At 38.2% G+C, this 13349-nt stretch overlaps 1 protein-coding gene across 1 annotated transcript in view; it reads right to left on the minus strand.

The window, feature by feature from the left end:
• Window positions 1–862: 862 nt before the first annotated feature.
• Window positions 863–13349, minus strand: part of LOC130222860 (NACHT, LRR and PYD domains-containing protein 3-like) — a 36049-nt gene continuing 23562 nt past the window's right edge. Inside the window, exons 7-9 of the mRNA XM_056455427.1 lie at window positions 12244–12417; window positions 1645–1691; window positions 863–1544 (exon numbers count right to left, since the gene is read on the minus strand). Of these exons, the coding sequence (XP_056311402.1) occupies window positions 1018–1544; window positions 1645–1691; window positions 12244–12417 (748 nt within the window). The 3' untranslated portion in view covers window positions 863–1017. The remainder of the gene's footprint in view (window positions 1545–1644; window positions 1692–12243; window positions 12418–13349) is intronic.

Raw genomic sequence — 13349 nt, forward strand, 5'->3', positions numbered from 1 at the left:
GAAAATGTCACAATAAATGTAGAACTGGAGACAATTGCGTGACGATTGATGAACAACTTGGCTTAATTGAGAACATCTTGTATGACACCACCACAGAAGAAACCTTCATTTTGCTGAGAAGGTTTTCATGTCTGGCCCCACTATATACAGAGCCCATTAATTCTAAAGACATTGGCATCTTCAAGGCATGTGAGCTCGCAGCTGAAGTCAACCTCTACAAGCTCTCTGGTATTGAGGCAAAATATGTTTTGTTTGAATGTTTATTTGTAAAATATTGATTGTGTATGTAAAACACACAAGTATAACTGTGAAAGGCTTTCAGGAGAATGAGTGACATATTATGACATTAATGTACCATCATGCCAATGTATGTAATCACTCAAGACAAGATTTAATCTATAGAGAGAGAACTCTGGTGTGAAAACAGGTGTTTGCATTGTAGAGGATAGGACCCAAAATAACATGAGCACCTAAAGATATACTAAACCCCTCAGTAAAGAGAAAACATCCTAATATGGTTAAAACGAGAGAGAGGTGGGGAGAGAAAATCTGTATAAATATTGTGAAGAACACAGACACTTTGGGTTTGTCCTGGGGAAAGGCTGAGATGGGTTTGCTCCAGACTGTCTCTGTTATTTTGGAAAATATTCCAGTAAAGTTTATTCTTCTGACATTCATAACCTCCAGACTAAGTTTGATTCATTAAGAGAAAAGCGGGAAACCACGACACCACTCGCAAAGGTAATGCTCTTTTTAAAGTGTCACCCACTGTATATATTTTTAGAAATTATGTTTTTGTATACTAGTGAAAACAATGAGTTTGTGCTTGCATTTAACCCATCCAAGTGTGCACACACAGCAGTAAACGCATACAACATTTTTTTTTATTGGTTTTCAGAGACAGAAGTTAACTGGAGGATTAATGTGATGAATAGAAGAGACTCAAGAACATGTCAGTGCTACTGACTGAGGATTATGACAGGATTATGGGTAAATCACTGCTCAGTCTCTCAATCTTCAGCACAGTTTGACTGATGATCCGGAAAAATTAACCCTAAACCCAGCATAGAGCGGCTCAGTGAATGTGGTCTGGACTGAGTGGATGAGGCTCATAGTGTCTCTATAGATGTTGTAGAAGCTCAGAGTTCCTGCACTGTGATCCACAAACACTCCTATTCTACTGCTGATCGACTCTACTGGTAGAAAAGTCTCTCTGTTATTGTGTCTGAATAAGAAACTGGAGGTAAAGCAGATCAAACCCCAGGACTGAGCATTACATCCAAACCAACACTCTTTGCCTGCTTCCTTCCTCTGGATACTCTTATATGACACTGATATTAACACATGATCTCCACTCCAGTCAATCTCCCAGTAACAGCGTCCACACACACTCTCTCTGCACAACACCTGTATATGATCATCAAATCTGTCTGGATGATCAGGATACGACTGTTTCTCCTCCACACACATCACCTCTCTGTTCTCCTTAGACAGAAGGAGTTTGGTGTTTGCTGTGTTTGGATCCAGTGTGAGAAAGCAGGCATCTGAACACAAGAAGAGACACATTTAGAACACAACAACACTCACTACAGCTATGTGTGTGTGTGTGTGTGTGTGTGTGTGTGCGCGTGTGTGTAAATGTACATTTGTGTGGTCCTGCAGTAATCCTCTTCTCTCCTCCATGATCCATACTGTAAACACACACACACATTCACATTTTTAAGCAAACACTAAATTGCGCTTTATTTTAAGCAGGGCTGCAGTCAGAATGATTGAATTATACAGAAACATTACTGTTGGAATATCTAGCCAATTCCTTGCATGTTCAATAAAAGGTCAGAATATGATTTTGTTCAATGCAAAAGTATTAGTAATTTATCAGATACAAGTGATAACAGAGCTCTGGGTTACACCACTGTAATACAAGAACTACTTTCAGAAGGTTTGCAACAATTCTGCATTTCCCTGACTCCAGTATTTATACACAGCTGATATTATTATATTAACAGGTGGAGTTTTGGTGGAATTTGTCACTTGTCAATCATTCTACAGTCTTCTGGCGCCCACACCCAAACATACTTCCACTCTTCTACAAATTTTCTGCACAACAAAGCATAAGACTTCCCAACTGCAAATATTCTGTGTTCAGCTTCAGCATATCTTTGCTTCAACAGGAAAGCTAAGTGAGAATTTAAAGTTATTTTCATACATCAATGTCAAACATATTTACAACCAGTGGCAGGAAACTTCTACTTCTTCAAAAATGCTTTATTAGTATGCAAACTGTATCACACTCCAAAAAATAAATAAACTATTCAGCAAAAAAGAAAGAAAAATTAAGGAACTAAAAAAACTGAATGACATGATGAATTTAACTAAGTGGTGGCACGTTGGCTCAGTGTTTAGCAGTGTTGCCTCACAGCAAGAAGGTCGCTGGTTTGAGTGCCGGCTGGACCAGTTGGCATTTTTGTGTGGAGTTTGCATGTTCTCTGTGTTCGCGTGGGTTTCCTCCACACTCCAAAGATATGCTCTATAGGTGAATTGGATAAACTAAATTGGACTTAGTGTATGAGTGAGAAAGTGTATGGGTGTTTCCCTGTGCTGGGTTGCAGCTGGAAAGGCATGCGCTTTGTAAAACATATGATGGAATAGTTGACATTTCATTCCACTGTGGCGACCCCTGATTAATAAGGGACTAAGCCTAAGGAAAATAAATGAATTCATTTAACTAAAAAGATTAAAGTGCTGGGTTGCTGTGGAAGGGTATCAACTGTGTAAAAAACAATTGCCAGAGAAACTGGCAGTTTGTTCGGCTGTGGCGACCACTGTAGTCAAAGAAAAGTAGGTGAGTGAATAAAATCTATTTAACTAAATTGAAGCATGTCATAGTATGATTTGCAGGGGTTATCATTATAAATCTTAATTGACTGCCCATTCCATAGAGCACAGCAGAGTTTGAAGCTTTATTAGCAAAAGTAATAATTAAAATATTAACATTTAAATATGGACATTATGGGTGAAGCGTCAGAGTTCAAAATAGGACAAATTGTTTGTGCCTATCTCTGTGGCGCATCTGTGACCTAGACAGCAAGTCTTTGTGATAATGTCATCATACTACCAAGAAGGATGAACCACATTTAACAGAAGTAACTAGCTAATATGTCTAAATATTAAACTGACTAATATGGCTTACAGCTAATGAAACCACAAAATTCAGTATCTCCGAAAATGAGAATATTACTTAAGGCCAAGTCCACAATTTACTAAACTCGGATCATCTGAAGCACATAGAGCCACTTAGCTATTATAACAGAAACAGTGCCTGTTAATCGAACCTCTGAATATAAAATACGCTCAAACCCGTTCAAAAGGTAACAATCTAACTGATCAAATAAAATATAAAGATAATCAAAAGATAAAACGCAGATTATTAAATATTAGACCACTCTTTTCTTAATCTCTTCCTGTTAATTATTTGATAACAAATCTAAAGTTAGATGCACTCTGTTTAATAGAAACCTGGCTAAAACCTTAAACCAGTCTTCACCTGGAGGATATCATTATAAACACAAGCCTCGTCTTAAAAGGAAATGTGAAGGTGCATAATTTATAGTAATATTTTTAGTGTCACTCAGTGATCAGACTTCAAATATAATTCATTTGAAATAGGGTTTTCAGTAATAGTGTTTATTTCAGTGTGCAATATGAACAATAAATCTCAATCTAAATTTATATTGGCAACTGTATATAGGCCTTCAGGGCAACACACCGACTTTAAAAAGGAATTTGCAGATTTTTTATCAAAAATTATTTTGTGCACAAATAAAGTTGTAATTGTTAGTGGTTTAAATATTAATATAAATATTGAAAAAAATTAGACATACTCACCTCTGTTGGAGTGAAACAGCATGTCTCAGGGCTTACTCATCAACATAATCTTACCTTAGACCTAATATTATCACATGGTATCGATATTGGTAATGTTGAAGTTGTGCAGCAGAGTGATGAAATATCAGATCACTCTTTAATCTCGTTTATTGTTCATTAATAGGCCTACAAAACCAACTTCTATTTATAAATATGGTAAAACGATCACCTCTAGCACTAAAGATGACTTTGTCAGTAACCTACCTGATCTTTCTAATTTCCTTAGCATTCCAGAGGGCCTAGAAGAGCTTGATGCTGGAACTAAAACTATTGATTCTGTCCTTTCTAGCACTTTTGACACAGTTTTTGTAACATTTTAAGATGATTAGGGGAAAAGAAATCTGATGCCGTGCCACAATGAGCACACTCAAGCTCTAAAAAGCAGCTTTCAAAAAATGGAACATAGATGGAAGAAAACAAGACTAGACGTTTTTTGCTTGGGATGGAAACAAAGTATTCTGCAATATCTGCTTATTTTTCATTTGATAGAAGAAAACAAACCAAGTCTCAGGGGGCTGCTTAACACAGTTGCCAGTATTACTAAAAATAAAGCATCAAGAAGTGTTTCTCAACAGTAATGCCTTTATGAATTTCTTTACATGCAAGATTGATATCAGAGATAAAATAACCACCATAAATCGGTCTCAGAGTATCATTAAAGGATAAATTTCCAACTTTCTCAGCAGTAAGAGAGGAAGAACTATCTAAACTGGTAAAATCCTCCAAATCAACAACATCCTGAGTTAGATCTTATACCGGCCAATTTATTAAAACAATTGTTCTCAGAAGTTGCAGGACCTGTTTTAAATTTTTGAATTCATGTGCGGATATGTGCCCAGAACCATTAAAAAACCTGTATACTCATTAAGCCTTTTATTTAAAAAAAAAAAAAAAAAAAACAAACAAACACAGCTTGATCCCAAAGAATTAGTAAATTTTTCCATGTACCCACGTATAATTGGTTTTCTCGTTTTTGCTTTCAAAATGGAAAAACGAATAAACGGTTCATTTGTGCCAAATTTGAACCTTCTCATGAACATAAAAAAAATGTTTTTTAAATATTTATTTTTGTTTTCGTCACATTTGGTTTTTACACATAGGCGGAGGGTGAACAAACTCCAGGGTAAGGCTAACATTCGCGCTGCCCATTAATGCATTTAAAAAGATTTGTGACCGACCAAGAAGAGTTTTTAACAAAAGCACAGGCTATCATCAAACGTCTATTATATTCACGCGCATTAAATTATTTTATTAAACTAACCCACTGATCTACATTACCGGTCAAAAGTTTGGGGTCAGTTTATTTATTTTTCATTATTATTACTTTTATTTAAAAATCTAATTGAAGTTATTCTGTTCATCAAGACAGCATTTATTAAATATTAAAAATGTGTTAAATACTTAATTATTAAATATTTATGTATTACTTACTGTGTGCAGTTTCAAATGAATGTATTACTCCTTGTTGCTTTTATTACTATTACCAATAATAATAATAATAATAATATTAGAGTGATTTCTGAAGGATCGTGTGACTCTGAAGACAGCTGAAAAATCATCATCGTGGACGCAGCCCTCACTAATCTGCCGCCCTAGGCGGCCGCCTAGGTCGCCTCTGGATGCTCCAGCCCTGAGAATATGAAATCTTTCTTTTTTTCATGAGGCCAATCGAAAACCGAACTTGTAATTCAGCAATAAATATTTGACCTTTAAAATGTAAAACTCGAAACGATTGCCTAAACAAGATTACTACACTATAGGCTAGACTACATTACAATGAAACTAACAATTTCATTTAATGCTGAAAACAAATTAAACCAGAATAATATTTTATTATACCTCTCTCGTAATACTCATGTGTCGTTTTATTACTTATGTCCTTGACCAACAAATCAGAATAGTCTGCTGGCCAGCAGCTTTGGGTTGGTTTTCAGCGCAGCTGCTAATTCCAATAATAAACAGCGCTCATCAGTGCAACATGCGGGGTTGGACAGTTCCATTTTTGTGCGAAGGGGGACTTTAAATTTGATTGACAAACTTACAATAGCTAAAGTGTTGTGTTAATCATCAACATTAAATTACATTCATATTACGCCTTACACCCGTTACATGTTTTCAATGCAGTTTTTTTCTTTGCTGCTATCTCCGTGGTCTCTGGCCAGGGGGAGGCTAAGCCTTCCCCAGCCTTACACACGCTCCGCCTATGTTTTTACACATAAAAATAAAACTGCGATAAACCAAAATGAATAAACAGCTTTAAAAATTTGTTCTCTCTGTGTGTGGGGGAATTATACACACCCCCTTCTCAGTTGTTTGGTCAACCAAACATCAAACCATAATGTCATCAGCTGTTCCTCTGTTTCGTTTAATAATACAATTATTTGCTGCCACCTGCTTGGATTGATCCAACAATTATTTTGTCAATCACCTCTGTGATCAGAATGTTGTTTGAATTGAATCCCATTTAATTGTACTGCTTTAATTGTCATGTAAATTTTTTTAGATTAGATTCAACTTTATTGTCATTACACATGTACACCTACAAGGCAACGAAATGCAGTTTAGGTCTAACCAGCAGTGCAATAGCAGCAAGTGCAGGATACAGGTATAAGTTATAAAGTGCAGTTATAGAAAAACTATGGTGATATTTACAGATGGATGTACTATCAACATTATATACAGGTTGTATTAGCTATGAACAGAGATTTACAATAAATGAATATATGTACAGGATGCTATTAATAGCAGAAGTGTGTAGATAGATGAACATAATTACAAATGTATATGTACAGTGGGTGTGTACATAATTAGAAATGTCCATGTGCAGTGGGTATGTACAGTTCAAATAAGTGAATCGGTGCAATGTAGTGCAATGAATATGTGCAAATTTAAATGTGCAAATGTTAAATAGTGCAGTGATTGTAAGGAGTATAAGTTAAAGGACTGTGGGGGTTGTATTGGAGGGGCAAAAGAGTCAGTGAGGGGCAGAGTTCAAAAGGGAGACAGCTCTGGGAAAAAAGCTGTTGCTCAGTCTGCTGGTTTTTGTCCGGGGGAGCCTGAAGCGTCTGCCGGAAAGCAGAAGAGAAACAGTCTGTGAGCAGGGTGAGAGGTGTCCTTAAGAATACTGCGTGCTCGGCGCAGACAGCGTTTCTTCTGGATGCCCTCAATGGCTGGCAGTGTAGTCCCTGTGATGCGTTGGGCAGTTTTCACCACCCGCTGCAGTGCCTTACCCTCAGCAACAGAGCAGCTTCCATACCAGACTGTGACGCAGTTGGTCAGGATGCTTTCTATTGTGCAGCGGTAGAAGTTCACCAAGACAGCTGATGAAAGCTGGTTCTTCTTAAGTTACCTTAAGAAAAATAGGCGCTGGTGAGCCTTCTTGACCAGGCTGGAGGTGTTGATTGTCCAGAAAAGGTCCTTTGAGATGTGGGTCCCCAGGAACTTGAAGGATGAGACAGGCTCAACGGCCATCCCATTAATGTGGATGGGATCATGCGAGCCTGTTCGTCCCTTCCTGAAGTCCACAATGAGCTCCTTGGTCTTGTTGGTGTTGAGAAGCAGATTATTGTCGGTGCACCAAGTGGCCAGATGCTGTATCTCCTCCCTGTAGGCAGTCTCATCATTATTGCTGATTAGACAAATCACTGTGGTGTCATCTGCAAATTTGATGATGGTGTTGGATCTGTTCACAGGCCTACAGTCGATGGTAAAAAGGGAGTAGAGGAAGGGGCTCAGCACGCAGCCCTGTGGTACACCAGTGTTGAGTGTGACGGTGGTGGAGCAGATGTGGCCTGATCTAACATTCTGGGGTCTGTTAGTCAGAAAGTCCATAACCCAGTTGCAGAGAGACGTGTCGATATCCAGGTCTCTGAGTTTGATCGGTAACTTAGAGGGTATGACAGTGTTGAATGCTGAGCTGAAGTCAACAAACAGCATTCGTGCATAAGTGTTTTTATTGTCCAGGTGAGTGAGTACAGAGTGCAGTGCTATGGAGACGGCATCTTCTGTGCTCCTGTTGCCACGGTAGGCAAACTGATGTGGGTCCAGTGTGGATGGCAGAGAGTCTTTCAGGTGTGCCAGGACCAACCGCTCAAAGCACTTCATGATGATGGGTGTGAGTGCTACAGGGCGGTAGTCATTCTGGCATGTTGGGCTGGAGTGTTTGGGCACCGGCACAATAGAGGTGGTTTTAAAGCATGTTGGCACAGCTGCTAGGTTAAGCGACAGGTTGAAAATGTCTGTGAATACCCCAGCGAGCTGTTCTGCACATGCTTTGAGGACGCGCCCAGGGATACCGTCTAGTCCAGCAGCCTTACGCACATTGATCCGACTCAGTGTGGGGTAGACTTCTGAGGAGGTGAGTGTGATAGGTGAGTGGTCGGTTGAGGTAATGTTCCTGGTGTAGGGTTCTGTATTGTCTCTTTCAAAGCGGGCATAAAAGTCATTTAGCTCGTTCAGGAAGGAGACATTAGTGGCTGTGGGGGTGGACTGGCTGGGTTTGTAGTTGCTGATGGCCTGGATGCCCTGCCACATGCGCCGAGGATCAGAGTTGGAAAAGTGCTCCTCTAGCTTTAGCTTGTAACAGTGCTTGGCCTTTTTGATGCCCCTCTTCAGATTAGCCCTGGAAGTGCTGTAGGCCTGTGCATCCCCTGATCTAAAGGCAGTGTTGCATGCCTTCAGCAGGAGGCGCACCTCCTTGTTCATCCATGGCTTTTGATTTGGGTATGTGGTGATCTGTTTCTGGGTTGTTACACTGTCTATGGTGGTGTTGATATATTCCAGAACAGAGGAAGTTTAACTGTCAATGTCTGTGTGAGAGCCACATGTGGCCTGGGAAGCAAACATACTCCAGTCTGTGTGTTCAAACCTGTCCTGGAGTGTGGAGTCCACCCCCGCTGGCCACACTTTGATGGTCCTCACTGATGGCTTCACACGGTTAATGAGGGGTGAGTACTTGGGGGTCAGGAACAAAGAAAGGTGATCTGATTGACCCAAGTGGGGAAGGGGGGGTCACAGCATATGCTTCAGCCATGTTTGTGTAAACTTGGTCTAAAGTTTTGTTTCCCCTTGTGTGGCAGAAAATGTTCTGATGGAATTTGGGGAGCACTGTCTTTAAGTTTGAGTGATTAAAATCCCCCGCAACAATAAAAGCAGCCTCCGGGTGAGCAGTCTGTTGTTTGCTGATGGCTGCATGAAGTTCATTCATAGCGAGCTTGGCATCAGCATCGGGAGGAATATAAGCAGCAGTTATTATGGTGGAGGTGAACTCCTGTGGCAGATAAAACGGTCTACATTTAACCATTAGAAATTCCAGGTTAACAGAGCAATGTCTCCCAACGACGACAGAGTTTGTGCACCAAGCATTTGTTAATATAAATGCATAATCCTCCGCCTCTGGTCTTACCGGAGTCATCCGCCATTCTGTCTGCTCGGAATGTTTGATGCTCCGTTAGCGATACAGCGTTGTCTGGTATCCCGCTGTTTAGCCATGTTTCTGTGAAAATCATGACATTACAGTTCCATAATCTTTTGCTGTGGTTGATGCGGAGTCGAATCTCATCCATTTTGTTCACCAGTGACCGTACATTGGCGAGAAAGATGCTGGGTAAAGAGAGCCGGTGTGGTGTTAGCTTTAGCCTAGCTCTTAGCCCGCCGCGCTTCCCCCATCTTTGTTCACGTTTTTAAATGCATTTATTATCTAATTCAACTTTAGATGCAGATACTTTATACACTTATGTAGCACAATAATGCTATGATATCCTTGACATTTGGTGTAAATAAATGTCAAAATACTCTTAAAGGCCACATGTTATCAAACTAACCATATTATTTTTTTAAAGCATCTGTGCATGCCATTAATAAAAAATAAAACAAATATTTTGCCCGTCTAATCTTTAATCAAAATCTCTAAATGCACTTCCTGTTTGTTTTCAGATAAATTGTCAGATTATTTATATCTTAGGAAATGGGCATTGCTAATATATTTAATCACACTGCTCCAACTGTCAGTTTTGACAACAAACAGAAATGGTGAGGAGGAGGAGGAGTCTGTTAGGTTGTAATAACTCCCCAAATTCTTTTTCCGATCTTTCTGAATGCAATTCCTACTTTACTACATCCATTCAGCTTGCAGTAGAAAAAAACCAAGCCACGCTCGCGTTAGTTCTAGGGGAGGGCCAGGGGGGCTGGTGCCCCTGTGTCAACAAGCTTGCCCCCCCGTATGGCCCCTCTAAATTTGATGCGTATTTTTGTGTCAAAATGGCACGGAGAAGCGAAATCAGCCATCGGTGGCGCGAATTTACAAACAGTCGGCAAGTAGCGGAGAACAGATGTAATTGAACATTGAACCAGTTTAGTTTTCAGTTACGCTCATGTAAAAGTCATATTTAACTTATTTAGTTGTGCCTTCAGTCATTTTTGATTTCTGCCATGACATAAAGCAGGAGTCATCAACACATGATTTATTACAACACATTTTTAAACATAATAGTTTGACTAACTAATTTCTAATACCTACTTTTTTATCTTTCCCATGGTGACAGTCAGTACATAATATTTTACTAGTTTTTTAGCAAGATAGTTGTATACAAAGTCCCTTTAAGTATCAATAGTCTTTGATTCAGATTAAAGTGTAATTTAAAGACTTGACTAGGTTATGTTCACTAGGAAAGCTGGAATAGTTAGTCAAGTTATTGTATAACTGGTTTGTTGTGTAGACAAATTAAAAAATACACAGTACATATTTCTTAAAGGAGGCTAATAACACTAACTTAAAACAGTTTTTTTAAAAATTAAAAACTGCTTTTATTCAAGAAATAAACTGTAAGTAATAAGACTTATTATGACTCCAGAGGAATTATTTGTGTTTTATAGGAAATACTGTGAAAATCTCCTTGGTTTGATTTAGATCACTTGAGAAACATTATTTTAAATTAATAGGATGGCAAAAAAATTTAATTTAACTGCATCTGTTAAAGTTTACAGGTGAAAAAAATGCCTTGATGTACTTGAATGTTATAAGTGTGTTATCCTACAATACAAAGTTACTTGACAAAAAATGAACATGGAAGATTATTGTGAGTTTAAGTTCTTTAATTAGCTTATTTATGAAGACAAGGCAGCAGACTGGCGCAGTGGGTAGCACATTCGCCTCACAGCAAGAAGGTTGCTGGTTCGATTCACGGCTGGGTCAGTTGGCATTTCTGTGTGGAGTTTGCATGTTCTCCCCGTGTTTGCGTAGGTTTCCTCCTGGTGCTCTGGTTTCCCCCAGAAGTCCAAAAACATGTGGTATAGGTGAATTGGGTAAGCTAAATTGTCCGTGGTGTATGAGTGTTTCCCAGTGATGGGTTGCAGCTGAAAGGGCATACGCCCATATGTAAAACATATGCTGGATAAGTTGGTGGTTTATTCTGCTGTGGTGACACCAAATTATTAAAAGGGACTAAGCCAAAAAGAAAATGAATGAATGAATGTTTATGAAGACTTCAGAGTGATGCATAAATCAATGACTTCGAATAATTGTTTAAGTAGTTTGTGATTTATGTTAAAGTGTGCCCCCTAAAAGTACAAGTGGCCTCTGCCCGGCCCCCACAGTTACTCTGGTCTAGAACCGCCACTGGCTCACGGTTTTGTCATTTAATATTCCATTTCTCTAGGAACTGTCACAATATGAAAAAAAAAAAGAAAGAAATGTTTGCAGCTTTTGGTTAATGTAAACTTTAATCTCTCTGGCTTTATTATTGCAAGTGTTATTTCAGTGATTTTATCTATTCTTAGCTGAGAGAGCACTTCCGATTTTATGTTATAATGGCTATTAAAAAATACCCATAGGTTGGGCATGCTGCGTGTTGCTTTTTCTAGTTTTGTAAAGTTTTTATCACTGTTAGTCTTTGGAAAGCACGTGAGGTCAATTGAGGTACCCAGTTCTTACTTCATGCCCATTTCATGTAACAATGTTTTGCAAAATGGCATCTCAAATGAGTACTTCTAATCACTGAAACAACAGTGCTTTTAACTTACTAGTATGTCCTGCATTTCAGAATAATAAGCAAAAGATACACACTAACGTATTAATAAATTACACAAGATAAACATCTACAGAGAAAAAAAGACTTGTGCATCAGTGACACTACTGGAAAAAATACCATAATATTCCAAAAATTGATTACTTTACTAGTTATTAAAAGAGAATGTTGCAAAACTGAGGAACAGCTGATGACGGCACAATTTGATGTTTGGTTGACCAGTCAGTGGAGAGGGGGCGTGTATAAAAAATAAAAAATAAAAAAAACACATATACATATATGCTTGACATACTTAAGTTTGTCCAGTCTGTAATTTGGATCCTCCAGTTGTTCAGAGAGCAGCTTGACTCCTGAATCTCCTGGATGATTGTAGCTCAGATCCAGCTCTCTCAGGTTTGAAGGGTTTAAACTCAGAGCTGAAGACAGAAAACCGCAGCCTTCCTCTGTCACCATACAGCCAGACAATCTATAAAAACACAAACAGTCCACATCACATTACTTTGGCAGTATCTGTTATTTTCTGTAGTTTCAGTCACATAAATAAAAATAAACACCAGTAAAATAGAAATGTATTAATAACAAAAAAGTATTTCTGCATTGTTACAAGATATTTTACTGTGTTTTAGTCATCTTGTGAAAGGCATTTAAAAAAAAACATGCTGGAGAAATATTATTCATTTTTTCTTACTCCAAAACAGAAAGTATCATATTATGGAAACTCAAATTGTTGGAGGCATTGCGGTTCACAGGACGCTAACCATTTCAACATATATTGGGGATGCCCTAATATTAGAAGTTTTTGGAAAAAGATACATAGCACTTTAGAAAATATCTTAAATATTTCAATTGATTTCAGCTTTGAGGTACTTTACTTGGGTATGCTGTCAATGGATTCCTTGGAAAGAAAAAACAAATATATGCATAGAATTATCCTTGCTTCAAGTAAAAAAGCCATTACTAGATGCTGGTATAAACCTAATCTACCACAAGATCAAGATTTGATTTATGTTTTGAAAAATATATTCATCATGGAGAAAATTACATACAGTGTACACAACCAAATAGATATATTTGTTGACTTATGGTTTAAATGGATTGAGTACATTACTCCCATTCAACCTATAGTTTTTCTTCTATAGAATTTTAAGACTTATTTTTACTGGTTATATTGTTTTCACCCCCCCCCCCCCCACCCCTTTTTTTATTCTTTATTCTCTTTTTTTCCTGTATAAAGTTTTGATTAGGATAATGTAAAATAAGGCAAAGGGATATGTTCTGTTGCTGTTATAAAGAAATTTGTGTTTTCTCTTTGGTCCCTGATTGGGGAGTTTAAATTGTAAAAGCTGTAAAAGTGACATATGTCTACTGATGCTGTGAATTGTATCTCTCTGCAATAAA

Source organism: Danio aesculapii, chromosome 4 (assembly GCF_903798145.1).
Source record: "Danio aesculapii chromosome 4, fDanAes4.1, whole genome shotgun sequence".
In the NCBI taxonomy this organism is placed as follows: Eukaryota; Metazoa; Chordata; class Actinopteri; order Cypriniformes; family Danionidae; genus Danio; species Danio aesculapii.